The sequence below is a fragment of the Rhinoderma darwinii genome, chromosome 1, assembly GCF_050947455.1.
Source record: "Rhinoderma darwinii isolate aRhiDar2 chromosome 1, aRhiDar2.hap1, whole genome shotgun sequence".
Taxonomy (NCBI): Eukaryota; Metazoa; Chordata; class Amphibia; order Anura; family Rhinodermatidae; genus Rhinoderma; species Rhinoderma darwinii.
The window spans coordinates 165,240,203-165,256,533 of record NC_134687.1 but is presented as its reverse complement, the minus strand read 5'-3'; the positions used below and the strand labels follow the sequence as shown (position 1 = coordinate 165,256,533).

Sequence of the window (16,331 nt, the reverse complement as noted above, 5' to 3'; positions counted from 1 at the left end):
TTAATGTTATCTTCATTGAAAAAAACTGTGCTTTTCTTTCAAAAATAAGGAAATTTCTAAGTGACCCTAAACTTTTGAGCGGTAGTGTATTTGTGCCGGGTTTTTTGTGCATTTTACTCCAATATAGGGGGAAGTTTTGAATGGCTTTACGTCGGTTCTGTAGCATTTAAAAAGTTACAAATTATAGCACACCATATGTGCGCGATAATTCTCAACTATTTTGCCTTTTTACCCTTCTCTCTCGCCACTCTTCAAAAGCGGCTACAAAAGAGGGCAGGAGTTAGTGGGGGACGCATGGCGTCCCACTCATCAACGTATTTACGCCTGAAATTGCCTATAGCAGGAGTAGATTTGCATTTCTGGCGCACGGACCGACAAAGATGGGCCAAGTTTACTAAAGAGGTTGTACCAGAATTAACAGTTATCATCCATCCAAGTATTTAATAAGTGTCTGATTGCTGGGACCACCACCGATTGGGAGATGGGAGGTTTCGGAGGCTACTGTTTCTCCTCACTGCACACTCTGCAGTGGGTAGGTGTTTGAATTGAGTGGCGATCGAGAATGCGCCTGCCGCTCCATTTGATGTTTATGAGGTTGCTGGAAACACTTGTACTTTGCTGTTTCCATCAGTTAGCAATGCACATGCTCGACCGCCGCTCCATTCAAAGTTGTTCTCACTACTGTTAAGCAGTGGGCCTGTGACATATATTTCAGCTGTAAAAAAAAGAAGCACATTCGTTTTCTTGTGTTTTCAAAAATGTTTCCCACATCAAGAAAAAAATCTTCATGTTTTTGTTTTTAAGACAAAATATATAATGTTGGGCCGCTTGAATTTGTATTTTCTGTCTATATTAGGGACGATTCTTTTATACTTGTGATTCACCCAAAGCCACTCAATGTAAGTTCTTTAAGTGGCTGGATGAAGTAAAGGGGACACATACACAAAAGGATAAACATGAATCCCGGGTGGCCATAGCAGATATGAAAAGTCTGTCCAGCTATATCAGATGTCAGAGTATAAACTTGTATGCGGAGAGCCAGCTCAATATTAGGTATGTGCTTATTGTTCATTTTAATTATTATTGCAATAGCTTCTGAATTAAGTTGAAATAACTTCTTTATATAATAAACAAATTTACATTTGTAATTGGTGTATTTGCGCTTTTAAAGTTTTAACCCCTATTGATAAAAAAAAATCCTATTGTAAAATGTATTATGAAATCTGTACATTTGTTATAACTATACTTGAGATTTACAGTGATACATTTCTTTTTTTAGACTCTTGTGTGATTCCTCTTATTGAACACATGGCACAACGCCCAAATAATGCCAGATCAGTTATGGTTAATGGGGGTACAATAATGTGCCCTCTTATGCATAGCATTTATATTCACCATTTTTCCGCTTGTCTTTAGTTACCACATAAATGTCTAATATGTGTGTACGCCAATTCACCCACATAAAAATGTATTGAAGTTGTCGTAGGACTAGACTCATGTGCTAGATGGTGAACGGCATGGATCAAAATATTCTAATCCATTGAAAGCATTCAAATAATAGTGCCAAACATTTCCAGATTATCACTCAGAATTTCAGTACATAGCAAATGTATGGCCCGGACCTGTCATTTTTCTTAGGGTGTTTTTTAAGCTCATTTCAGGAATTTTGTTTGTCTTTTTATATAGCACATTGTGACTCTGAGACTCTGTAGCCATTTTTACCTTCGTAAACTTTTCCATAAGTTTTTTTTCATTAAGATTTTGTCCATGTTGTGTCATTTTCCCGTCAGCACTGACTTCGCACACTAGACTTCAAAACCCAGCCCTGCATCAACATATTTAAATTTCAATATTTATAATAGACACCGGAAATACTTTTGTACATAGTACTTGAAGAAAAAAGGCAAAGATAATTTGTAGGCAGCTAAAACGTGGCAAAGTAAAAAAAAATAATAAATGGAGCTGAACAGGTAGTTCTTATTGTATATTCATGAAATTTACCCCACAATCTACTTTTTCTTTTCCTTTAACCTAAATGGGATTGGCCCTGAGTGTCTTAAATTGCTTCTCTACACATTGTGTTTTACAGAAAAGTTTCGAACTTTCCAAAAAGAAAATCTGGCAAATTTACACAATTTTCCAGTGTTGATTCAGAATTTGGTGGTGAATCAAAAACAAAACTTTATCTTAAATTGAGTAGGAAGGATAGTTCATCTGCTTACAGCAAAGGTAATAACGTGTGAATCTGCAGCTGCCCTCTGGCAGGAATGGTTATTTTATTGCATTTCTTATTTTATTTTGGTGTGTAAAACATAGAAATAAACAATTGTTTGTAATGGGCATCATGGGTTTCTTCAGCAATGTCGATTTATGTGAATCTCCTGAAAATTTGTAACTTTAGTACATGGAAATCCTTGCAAGTAAAGGCCCTTTTACACAGGCTGATAGAGGCCGGTGCAGCGAGCGCCGATCAACGAGACATCGTTGATCGGCGCTCTTTTGCTCCTGTCATTCGGGGCTATGTATTAGGACGAGCGGTCGTTACTCCGAACGCTCGTCCCCATACATTATTATCATGTCGGCAGCGTGTCTCCCTGTTTACACAGGAAGATGTGTTGCCGACAACGATAATATTTCACTTTTTTAAAACTATACGATCAGCAGATGATCAAGCATTTGCTCGTTCATTTGCTGATCGTTCCCCTGTTTACTCAGGGCAATTATCGGCAACGAGCGTTATATGAACGCTCGTCTGCCCGCTAATTGTCCTGTGTAAAATCCCCTTAACCTAAAAGCTCAGTGATCTGACCGACACCGTAGCCTGTCCATTAATTCTATGTTAATCCTTGTCATCTTGGGACTGAACGGTCATATATAACAGGACTATTTCTAATCACCGACTTCATTACTTTTTCAGATGATCTCTGGGTTGTTTCAAAGACCCTGAACTTTGGTCTCCTGGATACATTTATTGCTGGCAGTGTTTTCTATGGGCCCTCTGCTAATAATGATATCGAGATTTCACCTTTGAAAGGATACAGTCCATCCAACTGGCCCTCAAATAGTAGGTGACTAGCAGCATTTTACAGAGAAATATAAAAATGAATCATATAAGCTTTTCAGTGACGATATGTGTAAATTGTAACACTGTTATAGCATTTAATATTTTTGCCTGTGGGGCAGCCAATTGGATACCAGCTTTATTTTTTTTAATGCATGTTCAAAAATATTATTAGCATTCGCTTCACTATATACAGCTCCAACAAATCGATTTACATTTCTTTACAAAAACATGTTAAAAAAAAAAAGGATTAGGAATTCTGCTCCTTTTATTTGTCCGGTGCATTGAATCCTGTTCCTCCTAATCCGTATCTTGTAGATCCATAAGATGTAGGATGGACAGTTGTTTCATGGAATTGTAATTGAAGGGAGATAATATTCTCCCAAATAATTTCTTTCATTTATAGCAGAGCCTTGTGTCCTATTCGGATGCGTCATTAAAAATATTTTTCTTCATAACAAGTAGACGGACAAATTTGTTCCCATCTGTCAAGGTCTGGTATAGATCAAGTCTGGATAACTATTTAATTTGTTCACTTGTCAGCATTTGTTGTATCTGCATATGGGGTATGATCTTCTTTCTCTAATATGTTTCTGTCCTGCCCAGTGTTTGAATTTTGTATTATTCTTGTGGAGGGTTGGAATTATTCTTTTTTAGATTATCAACATGGGCTGTGCTTTTACCCTTATGCTGGTTTGGTGTCTGTATTAGCATCATGAACATCTCTACTGTATTTTAACTTTTTAGTTTGCATAATTCTCTTACAATTTATTAATAATGCAATGCATCCCTTTGTAGTTCTGTAAAATCTGGATTTGTAGCATATTGCCTAATAGAATCTTGTATCAGTGTGAGATATACAATACCAGTAAAAAAAAATAAAAAATAGCTAGTAAAAATTATTAAAATCTCCTTTCCAATATGGGAGCTAGAATAATGTTTTATAAAAAGAGATTTGCTAGTGCAGGCTATGCTCCGGGACTCTGTGGAATTCCCTGACATCGCTGTCCACATATGGACAGCGATGTCAGGGTCTTCCCCAGAGCGAAGTCCCGGGCAGAGCGCAAGTATCGGCTCTGCTCCGGGACTCTGTGGAATTCCCTGACATCACTGTCCATATATGGACAGTGTTGTCAGGGTCTTCCCCAGAGTGGAGTCCCGGGCAGAGCGCTAGTATAGGCTCTGCTCCGGGACTCTGTGGAATCTTCTGTCATCGCTGTCCACATATGGACAGCGATGTCTGGGGTTTCCCAAGAGCCGGAGTCCCGTGCAGAGCGCTAGTATAGGCTCTGGGGAAGCCTCTGACATCGCTGTCAATACATCGACAGTGATGTCAGGGGCTTCCCCAGAGCAGGAGTCCCAGTGATGTCCGGAGCACAGCTGGAGTCCCAGGAAGATCCTACTAGCGCTCTGTCAGGGACTCCAGCTCTGGGGTTGCCCCTGACATCCATGTCCATATATGGACAGTGATGTCAGGAGCAGAGCTGGAATCCCATGTAGAGTGCTAGAAATGGCTCCATATATGGACACCGATGTCAGTGGCTTCCCCAGAGTTCCGGCCCAGAGCCTATACTAGTGCTCTGCTCCGGGACACCGGCTCTGGGGTTGCCCCTGATATCACATTCTGGTCCAGGAGGATCCCCTGACGTCACTGTGTATGGACAGTGACGTCAGGGGCTCCAACAGCAGAGGAATCCCCAGCCAAAGCGTCGGCAACACTCTGGGATTACACTCCTAGAGGGAGCCCCAATGGAGCTATCTACTTGGGGTGTGTGTGGCAGCATCTGCAGATGGCACTGTGGCAGCATCTGCATATGGCACTGTGGCAGCATCTGCATATGGCACTGTGTCAGCATCTGCAGAGGACACTGGCAGCGTATGCGGAGGGCACTGTGGCAGCGTCTGCGGAAGGTACATTGGTGGCTTCTGCGGAGGGTACAGTGGCGGCATCTGCGGAGGGCACAGTGGCAGCGTCTGCGGAGGGCACTGTGGCAGCATCTGCGGAGGGCACTGTGGCAGCATCTGCGGAGGGCACTGTGGCAGCATCTGCGGAGGGCACTGTGGCATTATCTAGGGGTGAGTGGCATTATCTACAGAGGGCACTGTGGCATTATCTACAGAGGGCACTGTGATATTATCTACAAAGGGCACTGTGATATTATCTACAGTGGGCACTGTGGCAGTATCGATAGAGGGCATTGTGACATAATGCCACAGTGCCCTCTGTAGATAATCTACAGAGGACTCTGTGGCACTATCTAAAAAGGGGCTGCCCAATCTTGACATGTGTGTCTGCCAACTGAGCCGCCGGACTGCATTTAGTGACACTTAAACTGGAAAACTGGATTGTTGAAATAAGCATGTGGATAAATCTCGCAAATTTTAAACCTAGCGCTATTGTTATAGTAATGTAGTATTATTATTATTATTATTATTATTATTATTGTAATGTAGTATTATTATAGTAGTTCAAATAACTAATTAATTAACAATCATTTTGTATTGTATCAAATTTGAAAGTAATGCGGCCCGCCAACTTCCCATTTTTTCTATATGTGGCCCACTTACCCGGCCGAGTTTGAGACCCCTGGTGTAGAGCCTTCTGGTCATATACAGTATGTGGTCATTAAAGACTCGTGTAACTAATGTTTCTTTTGCAGTGGTTGTCCATGCATTACTAGTGTGTAATGCAAGTACAGAATTGACATCTTTGAGGAATATACAGGAGCACTTTAACCCGTCTTCACTGCCTATAATACCTCATCTTCTCACAATGTAAGTAAACCCATTATAATAGAGACACAATGCACGTGGTAAGATGAATTAGCCACGTTGGGAAATTTTCACTCCATTGACTTTAAGGCGCTAGACCCTGAGCTGCTGGTAGTACACTGTTCTACTAGATATAAGAAGTATACATTTTCTGTTATGTTCCATAATACTGTATACTGCTACCCTTTTCTTGGTCTGATACTGGACATACATCTGGCAAGTCTCCTTCAAGACTGAAAATAAATCACCGTTTTTGTCTTTTTGGTTCCAGGTCTTCTGAATCTGAGAAACCAATAAAAAATCCTAGAGGGAAGTTCAAACCACCTACGATTACTGCTAAAGTCTCCAGCAAATTTCATTTTGCGGATCATAGTTTTGTGTTGAATTTAGCAATGGAGATGATCACACCGTTTTCTTTGAATGAAGACCAAGCCACAGCTTTGCTGCAAATAGCACATATGATGGCTAGCTCTGATGGCTTCCAAGGGCTCCAGCCTGCGCCCATCACAATCATTCACGGTACGAGGAAAACAATTATTCTGCCTTGGTCACGCTTTAGTCTATGAAAGATAGGTAAACTTCAATCAGCTTACACTTCTTAGAAGACACATGCAGTTGGAATACATAGAAGTGGATGTCCATAATAAAATGATGTCATATGCACCCAATTGATGAAATTACCCCTAAGATTACATCTATATAATAATATCCTATAAAAAGTGTGAATTTGAAAAATTATTAAGGAACTGTCCTAGTAAGGTCGTGTTCAAACTGAGTTTTTTGCCGCGGAAACTGCGCCAAAAAACGGCCGAAATTGACTCCTATTGATTTCAATGGGAGGTGAAGCGACATGCCCTATCTTGAGGCATTTTCCGCCTCAAAAACCTCATTGAAATCAATGGGAGACGGAAATAGACACTACTTTTTTTTTTTTGCCACTTTTTTACACGTTTTTTGGCAAAAAATGTTGGCAGTTTATTCACTTTGTCTCTTGAAGAAATAGGGGAAAAAAAAAACGCAGTCAAAAAACGCGTGTGGTGCAAAACGACTTAAAAAAAAAATGGAGCTGATTTGTCCAGGCAGAATTTTGAACATACCCTAAAGGGGAACTATTAGGTGTAATTGCTGACTGTCCTACATTGGTTGCTGGGCAGACCGCCTTGTCTAATATTATGGGCGTTGACTAATAGGCTGTAAGCCAGAATGGCGCACTACATGTAACCATGTGACTGACACTCTTATAAAAGCTACATTTGTGTGCAATGATAATACTAAGCAGCCACCCCCCTCATGAATAGTAGATGTGTGAGTGGGTATTCATCAGTATATTGCACTGTGTAATCTCCCTCTATGTAGCATTGTGTTTTGTCTGCGTCCTGTTGGGATGTGTGTGAGTACCTCCCTCATGAGTAAGTATGGCCTGTTCAGTGATTTTAAATGAATCTAGTTCTTTTTCAGAGATTTCTAATATACATGTATTTAAATTCGGATCATAACCTTTCTAATATCAGTGCAGATGCCTCTATTTAAAAAAAATAATGGTATAGTCCACAGATTAGTCTATAGAGATGCATTCATAGGATAACTAAGAAGACTAAAGATGGTGTCAGTCATGTGACCCACCACCCACACATCATGTGACTCCTGGCATTCAGGTAACACTGTCCAGGTATATAACAGGTTAATAGTACATTGAGGAGCAGAAATTATAAAGCATTTCTACCTACAGCAACATCTCCTCATAATGTCTGTGAGGGGCAGCTCCCCCATTCTTCTCCCTGTATCCTCTGTTTACGTGTTTTTTTGTTTTTTTTTTTTTTTCTTATTCAAAAATTTTTATTGAGTTTTAGAACACAAAATTACAAAACATATGGGAGAGAAGGCCTCCACCCATAACTAAAAGAACAAACAAGGTCAGTGGACCAAAGCAAAAACATACAGAAAAAAAAGGGAAAAATCAATAATGTGCATCACATCTTGACATGAAACAGAATTATCAGTGTACAACAGTAGCATGAATAATCATAAAGGCATAATCATCAAAAGGTACAATGAGATCACTTAACTCAAACAGAGAAGGAGAGGCACTTAGCCCTAGTCAGGGGGAAAGAAAGTACAGTAAAAGGCCCCACGAGAGGGAAGGATAGGGGGGAGGGGAGAGGACAGGAGGGATCCTGGACTCCAGTTCCAGCGTATTATGAGTAAAAAATCAGCAGCGAGCAAGAGCCGTAGTATGTTTCACCGGGGCATAGGCCGACTCAGGCTACAACCGTGAGGTAGGAAGGCGAAGAAAGAAACACTATCCAAGGAGACCATGTAGACGTGTATTTTACCACAGCTGCCGGGGAGTGAGCCACCAAGTGTTCCATTCGCTGTATCAAGGCAACTTCCCGAAACCACTCATCTAATGTTGGGGGCATTGCCGTTTTCCACCTGCGCGGGATCACTGACTTTGCCGCCTGAAGCAGATGTCTAGTTAGGGAGCTTTTATAAATGTGTAATGGCATCGGGAACATGAATAAGAGAGCTGCCTCCGGAGAGTTGGGGACAGAGACTCCAGTAACCTCCAATATCAATTTAAGTACCGCATCCCAAAAACTCCTCAACAAGGGGCAACTCCACCAAACATGAGACATGGAACCTCCCACAGCACCACAGCGCCAACAATTATCAGGCACAGACGGATACCATTTATGAAGCGCAGCCGGGACCCGATACCATCTAGAGACAATTTTATAACTAGTTTCCTGGGCCCTAACGGCTATAGAGGCTTTTTGTGAGAGGGAGAAACACCGCTTCCATTGTGTATCAGTAAATGTAGTATGTAATTCTCTCTCCCAGGCCCCGCAGAAGGAGGGGAGTTGTTGGGAACGCAGCGAAAGGAGTAATTTATATATTGTGGATATGGTATGTGTAGGGGGCTGGGAGGAGACACATAGGCGCTCAAAGTCCGTCAACGACCTGTGAAGATGTGCGCGTCGGTTTACCACTCCATAAAAATGTTTTAACTGGGCATACTCATATATATGGCGAGTGAGGGGCACGGCATCGGGGCAGATGGAGGTTAGTGGGAGAAGAGAGGAAGCGGAGAGGACCTGGGCAAAATACATGGGGTTGGTGGACTGCCTGCCTAGGAAGGAGCGACCAGCCTTACCAGCAGGAAAGGCTGGATTATCTGTGATAGGAGTTAAAGGACCCAGGGGGTCTACAAGCGTACTTCCAGGCCCTAAGGACCTCAACGCCATGAGAGTATGGTAAACAACAAAGGAGGCTTGAGTCGGTCTATTCCCGGGCAGGATCCACGGCAGGGATGATAGGGTACTGGGACATAGTTGTTGAGCTAAACGAACCCATAGTTTTGATTCACGGTTATGAAAGAAATCTAAAACCCGTGCGTGATTTGATGCCAAATAGTAGAGCCGACAATCCGGCAGACCAACCCCACCCGTACCCCTGGAACGAGTCAGAAGAGCCCGGCTCAGACGTGGGCGACCAGTCGGCCAAATGAAGGAGCCGAAGCATCGCTGAAGCCGCAACCAATAGGAAGATGGGATAGAGATGGGGATCGTCTGCAGGAGATAAAGCAAGCGGGGGAGGAGGGACATCTTAATAATATTGATACGGCCAAACCAGGAAAACTCAGTCTTATGCCAGGAATTAAGGTCAGTACGAAACTTGGCCAGTAGGGGGATAAAATTATTTGTAAACAATTGTGTAAGGTCCCCACTTATACGGGCACCCAAATATGTAATACCTCTGGAGGGCCATGAAAAGGGGAAATTACTTTGGAGAAGCGACACTAATGGGCCCGGGAGAGAAACATTTAGCGCCTCAGACTTAGAGAAATTGATTTTGAAATTAGACCATGTTCCAAAACGAGACAGCTCGGACATCAGTGAAGGGAGAGAGACATGAGGGTCTGTGAGATAGACCAATAGGTCATCAGCGAATGCCGAGCACTTGTATTCCTTCCCTCCAATGTTAATACCCTTAATATCTGAGTTGTTCCGAATGGAGGCCATGAGATGTTCCATAACCAGGACATACAACAGGGGGGATAGGGGACAGCCCTGTCGTGTGCCATTGTAAATAGGGAAAGGTGCCGAAAGGGAGCCATTTATTTTTATTTGGGCCGAGGGTGTACGATACAATGCCATAATTTTTGCCAAAAAAGATGGTCCTATTCCCACATGTCGAAGGGTTTGGTAAAGGGCAGACCACGATATTCTGTCGAACGCCTTTTCAGCATCCAGGGACAGGATCATGAGCGGGATTCGGTTAGCCTGGGCGTGGTGAATGATATCAAAAGTTTTAAGGGTGTTGTCACGGGCCTCCCGACCAGGCACAAACCCCACCTGATCCGGGTGAATTAGATCTGGCAGGTATTTATTCAGTCTATTGGCGAGCAATTTGGCGTAAATTTTTAAGTCTACATTGAGCAGGGAGATGGGACGATAACTGGAGCAGAGTTGAGGGTCTTTACCCGGCTTAGGGATAACCGCGACATGAGCCAAGGTGGAGCTAGGGGGAAACAGGACCTCCGGGGAAATAGAGTTGAAAGCTGACAACAGAAGCGGTAGCAACCGGTCCGCCAACACCTTATAAAACTTGACAGTGTAACCATCCGGGCCAGGACTCTTTCCCCCAGGAAGATCAGATATAACCATGAGGAGCTCCGCGGGAGTGAAGTCCGTATCAAGTTCCTCAGCCATCTCCCCAGACAACGGTGTGAAGGGAGATGAGAAAGAGTCCCGTCCCGGCGGATGGGAGGGGGCGGGGGTGGGAGGGTTAAGGTTGTAAAGCTCAGAGAAAAAGCTATGGAAGCACTCCGCTATCTCTGGGGTCGTGTGAACAACTTGGCCAGAAGGGGCCTTAGTATTTGGGATGTGTGACTGGGCAATTCTGGTTTTTAAAGCTCTGGCCAACATACGTCCGCTCTTATTGCCAAACTCGTAGAATTTACTGCGACAGACTTGAAGAGCGCGCTGCTGGGCAGAGTCCAACAGCCGTCTGGCGTCCTGTCGGGCAATCTGTAACTCACGTAAAATCGGGAGAGACAGCGCACGTTTGTGAGCCAGTTCAAGAGCACTAATTTTTTGGAGAGCAATTTTAAGGGAGTGGGCCCTTTCCCTCTTAAGGCGCGCCCCGTGTTTTATGAGGACCCCCCTGAGAACACATTTAAGAGCTTCCCAACGAACCAAGGGGGATGTGTCGTCCTGGGCATGATCAATAGTGAAATTTTCCACCGTTTGAAGCAAATCAGCATGGCACACCCCATCCAGGAGCAGGGACTCATTCAGTCTCCAAGTCCAGGGGCCTTTAGTGATGAAGGGGAGATGTAAGGTACAATATACCGGGGCATGGTCAGACCACAGGATACTGCCAATGGACGTAGATGCCACCCAGGGGAGAGCATGTTGCTGAAGGAAAATGTAATCCAGGCGACTGTAGGTGCCATGCGGATGGGAGTAAAAACTATAATCCTTATCCGTGGGGTGTTGAATGCGCCATGCATCACACAGTTGAAGCTGTAGGAGAGCACGCCTCACCCGCCTAATAGCACCGTATGCAACACTAGAGCGACCAGTAGAATTATCCACCGTCGGATCTAGAGTAAGGTTAAGGTCTCCGCACAGCACCACAGTCCCTCGGACCACTGGAAGGGCGGTTTCTATTAGTTGAAGAATGAAGGGCACCTGACCCTGGTTAGGGGCATAAGCGTTAATCACCGTAAATTCCCTCCCACCAATATTAAGCACTAAGATGAGGTATCTCGCATCGGGATCCGCAACAAGATTGACAACCTGATGGGGGAGAGACTTGTGGAGGGCTATGGCAACTCCACACGATCTGGAAAGGGGATTATTACTGAAATGCCACGTAGTGTAGTGTTTGTGCCTGATAGTAGGGGTATGTCCCTCCTTAAAGTGTGTTTCCTGGAAGCATGCGATGTGTACCTTACGTTTGTGTAGATGGTGTAAAATTTGCGCCCGCTTTTCAGGAACATTCAGCCCCTTCACGTTGAAGGAGGCAATATTAAGGTCAGCCATGGATGCAGACTAAACGGCTCGCTGAGGTATGCCGGCTAACGCACGAAGGATCGGAGTCCAGGATCGCCAGGAGGGAAGTAGAGGAGGGAAACAAGCTAGGAGTAAAGAACAGAGCATTAGAAAAAAACACAGACATAAAATCAAACAGAAAAGGCAGTAGAAAAACAACTGCCGCACAAGCTAATCGCACTATTGCGGAAGACCGAAAATTCGGTCCAAAACCTACAGGGGGAAGGTGACAACTACGCATAAGAGTTATCCGCACTCCCTAGCGTACAATAATATAGGTATTAACAGCTTTAACATCATTTGCACACTTTAAATAATAAGAGAGGAAGACATTGGAAGGCATCTGAAGGTAACGGTAAAAAAGCAACAAGCAATCTTGAAAACAGACAGCAGCAAGTAAATAAAAGGAGGAATTCCAAGAACGGCCGTCCGGGTCATCACGCCGAACGGGCGGTCTCCATGGGTGGAATAGGGTCATGTTCTTGTCGGCGTCTAGATCGTCTCCGGGGTCCACGCGGAGGGCGTCCCTCCACCACCGCTAGGGGCCCAGAGATTGGGCGTCTCCCCCGTGATCCCCCGCCAGCAGAGGATAACAACGAGGGCCACTCCGGTAATGCAACATGAGGAAGATTCAAGTCCCGCAAGAAACCAGGCAGGTCGGTCGGGGATCGCACAGTGTAGGTACGGCCCTCCTGTCGGACCATCAGGGCAAACGGGAAGCCCCACCTGTAGATGATGTCCCGGCTTCGGAGTACCTCCAGCAGGGGTTTGAGAGCAGCTCTTTGCGCCAGCGTATGTCGAGATAAATCCGGTAAAATACGTAACTGCGTGCCTTGATGGAGAATGATGGGTTGCCGTCTGATTTTTTGGAGGATAGAGTCCTTGATTGCGTAGAAATGTATTCGGCAAATGACATCCCTCGGCCGAGGATCGTCAATACTTACAGGGCGGAGAGCTCTATGTGCCCGGTCGATCTCTATATGGGTATTCGGCGGACGGCCTAGTAAAGTATTGAAGATGGTGGATAGAGTCGAAAACAGATCAGACGCAGGAACAGATTCGGGCAATCCTCGAACACGTAGGTTGTTCCTCCTATTACGGTTTTCAATATCATCAAGATGCTGCTGCAAGGTGAACAACTGAGCTGAGTGCTGCTGGATAGTGGATTGGATATCTGCAATAGTGGCACTTTCAGCAACCCGATCCTGCGTAAGAGTGTCCACCCTCGTAGAAAGTGAGGAAAGTTCCGCACGAAACTGTGTAAACTCCAGCTTGCATTCTTCCACGATCTGTCTGGCAAAGGAAGTCATATCAGCCCTAGTAGGCAACAATTGAACAAGCTGGCGGATATCTGAGAGAGTCGCCGGCCGATTTTCACACATAGATCCAGACAACGGGTCGGTAAAACTTAATCCACTACTGGCTGGCGTGTCCACTTCAGGAGACGGGAGTGGATGCAATTGAGGACCTTGGCCACTTGCAGGTAGTGCAGGCATAGTCCCGGGGTGCTGGGGAGATCCCATAAGCAGGGTCGAGGTTAATATCATTGGGGCATTGGGGTATCCGTGCCGTGCGGAGCTGGAGGGCCGAGAGGGAGAGGTTCCCACCAGCCCCGGATCCCTGGATGGAAGGGGGAGAGTTGGGGCTATCCGTCCCATGGGGTGTGAGGTGACCTGGATGATGGGAGGCTCAGGGCCTCGGTACTCACTGTGCCTCCTCGCTAACTCCTCCAACTGCAGAACTGCAGGCAGGGCAGATGCGGTGTCTCTCACTCCAGGGGCTGGTAGTAGGCCGCAGTCGGATCCCGGAAGAAGAGGGCCCGCAGGCCATGAAAGCAGAGACGATGGAGGATGGCAGCCATCTTGAGAGGCCACATGTTCTTGTGACCGGGGAACGGCATCCGCCGCTACAGTGGTCTCCGAAGTCTCCCAGCAAGACCGGGGATCCAATGCCTCTGGGTCCTGTGCTGGCACGCTCTCTATCGGAGCAGCTGAAGGGAGGGCCGTGCTCTCCAGAGCAGGCCTGCATCCGCCAGCCTCGTGGTCCCGGCGGCCATCTTGGGAAGCTGGAGGCGTTGTCGCACGGGCCGCACGATCCATCGCAGCCCGGGAAGGAGACAGAGGATCGGTGAACTCCAGGGTCTGCACCTCAGAGGGTGAGTGGATATGTCCTGCCGTCATCTCCGGGCCCTGGTCCGTTGGAGATGGAGAGGTCGGGCGGCCATTTTGACCTCCAGCCTCGGCCCGCGCCGCAGCCCGCAGCTGCATCTGGGGCTGTCGCCCAAAATAATCCCCGATATCGCGCTGGGGCGATGAGGGACATGTAGGGGCTGCTGCCCTTGCTTTTTTAGAATTTTTCCCCATATCTGGGAGTGGATGTAAGCCAATTTAGTAGCGCTAGTTGAGGAGCTGGAGAGAGCACGTCTTCACTCTCCCATAGCTGGCCACCGTTTTTTTGTTTTTTAATATATATATATATATATATATATATATATATAATGTCTTTATTAACAACATGACAACATCCCTAGAGATAGATAGCCATTTTGAAAAACATCTAGAGACAGTAAATACAGTGAAGTAGATGTTTTATTCCACCATTAGTCCTATTGACCCATGGATGTGTCCTCTATGTGCCCCAACGCATGTCTTTCATTTTGCCTTATTTCTAAATGAATGCTAGAGGTCACATGATGTGTGTGGAGGAGGAGGTCACATGACTTGACACCATGTTTAGTCATATGCGGTTAGCCCATGGCTGTACTACACAGGACTAATATGTGGGCTATACCATTCCACTGTGAAAAGACACAATACTGGTATAAAAGAAAGGTATGTGAACAGAATTTATAATACCTATATATTAGAAAACTATAATCTTCTATTCTATAAATAAAAAAAACCTGGAAAACCCCCTCCTGACATCCGCCGTATATATACAGCGCACATCAGGTGCGTGAATATGGAGCGGGCTCACGGGCCGAGCCTGCTCCAGAGGACGAGTGTGTTGGCTGTGTGTTACAGCCGACACTTCCAGGTAACGAGCGCGACCCTGCACATTTAACCCTTTAAATGCCACGGTCAATAGCGACCGCGGCATTTAAATCGCTGAAAACAGGGGGGGGACCCCCTGTAACGTTCCAATGGCTCCCCCCGTGGCGAGATCGGGGGGCTGCCATTGTTTGGCATGGCAGTCTGGGGGCCTGATGAAGGTCCGCCATCTTTGTAGTCCTATGAAGCCCTGCCGAGACTGTTAGTCACGATATACTGCAAGCCCACTTGGGGGACTAGTAAAAAAAAAAACTGTGAAATAAGTTTTTTTTTTTAATAACTTAAAAGTTAAAGAAAAAACACTTTTTCCATTTTTCCCTCAAGCACAATGTAAAAAAATTAACATAACTGGTATCGACTCATCCGTAAAAGTCGGAACTATTACAATATATCATTATTTAGTCTGCACGGTGAACGCCATAAAAAATGTAAACAGTCAGATTTGCGGTCACTTGATATCCCATAAAAAGTGATCACAAAGTCTCATGTACTCCAAAATGGTACCAATAGAATCTACAGCTCGCCCCGCAGAAAATAAGCCGCTAAATCTACGGAAAAATAAAGTTATGGCTCTCAGAATATGGCGACAAAACTCAAATTTTATTTTTAACAATCTGTTTTTCCCTTGTAAAAGTAGTATAACCTAAAAAAAACTATATAAATTTGGTATCACTGTAATCGTATTGACCCGCAGAATAAATATGATGGAAAAATATTAAAGTTACGGCTTTTGGAATGTGGGGAGGAGAAAAATAAAGTGAAAATCCGAAAAATGGTTGCGGCGGGAAGGGGTTAATTAAATTTCCACCACGGAATCCCAATGGTTCACTAAGAAGAAAATGGTTTATGAAGGATGAAAGGGTGCACGACATCTCGGCAGTTGTGTTCTAGGCAATTCCTATGTGTGATGCTGCATCTTGTCTGTCCACCTCCTGCTCTACTTATTATAATGCTGCCTTCCTATGGTGACAGATGCTGAAAATATGAACTATTATTTTATATAGGGTTAGATTGAAAATTAAAATCAATATACAGTATAAATCTATATATTTCATATTCTAATGCAAAGTGTGACATTTCAGGAGTTTTTGGTGCTGGAAAAAGTTACTTGCTGGCAGTGGTTATTTTGTTCTTAGTTCAGCTTTTTGAAACCCATAATCCTCCTGAGGAACATGGTTCATTCCATTGGAAATTACTAATTTCATCATCCACAAATGTTGCAGTTGACCGCGTTCTTCTGGGGTAAGTAACTAGTTGGTAAATTATAATGTAAGTAGATTTTACCATACAGATACTTTTTATTATTTAGTCACACCCACTCTTTTCACAAAATATATTTCTTCAATATTACTAGTTCATGATTGCTTGTTAGTTTTTGTGTTTTTTGTT

General features: G+C 44.5%; 1 protein-coding gene across 4 annotated transcripts in view; it reads left to right on the top strand.

The window, feature by feature from the left end:
* ZGRF1 (zinc finger GRF-type containing 1) overlaps positions 1 to 16,331 on the top strand; it is a 140,608-nt gene that overhangs the window by 60,282 nt on the left and 63,995 nt on the right. For all 4 annotated transcript variants that reach the window (XM_075860527.1, XM_075860529.1, XM_075860526.1 and 1 more), the window contains 6 exons: positions 857 to 1,053; positions 2,090 to 2,229; positions 2,918 to 3,064; positions 5,722 to 5,836; positions 6,105 to 6,352; positions 16,025 to 16,184. In XM_075860527.1, the coding sequence (XP_075716642.1) occupies positions 857 to 1,053; positions 2,090 to 2,229; positions 2,918 to 3,064; positions 5,722 to 5,836; positions 6,105 to 6,352; positions 16,025 to 16,184 (1,007 nt within the window). The remainder of the gene's footprint in view (positions 1 to 856; positions 1,054 to 2,089; positions 2,230 to 2,917; positions 3,065 to 5,721; positions 5,837 to 6,104; positions 6,353 to 16,024; positions 16,185 to 16,331) is intronic.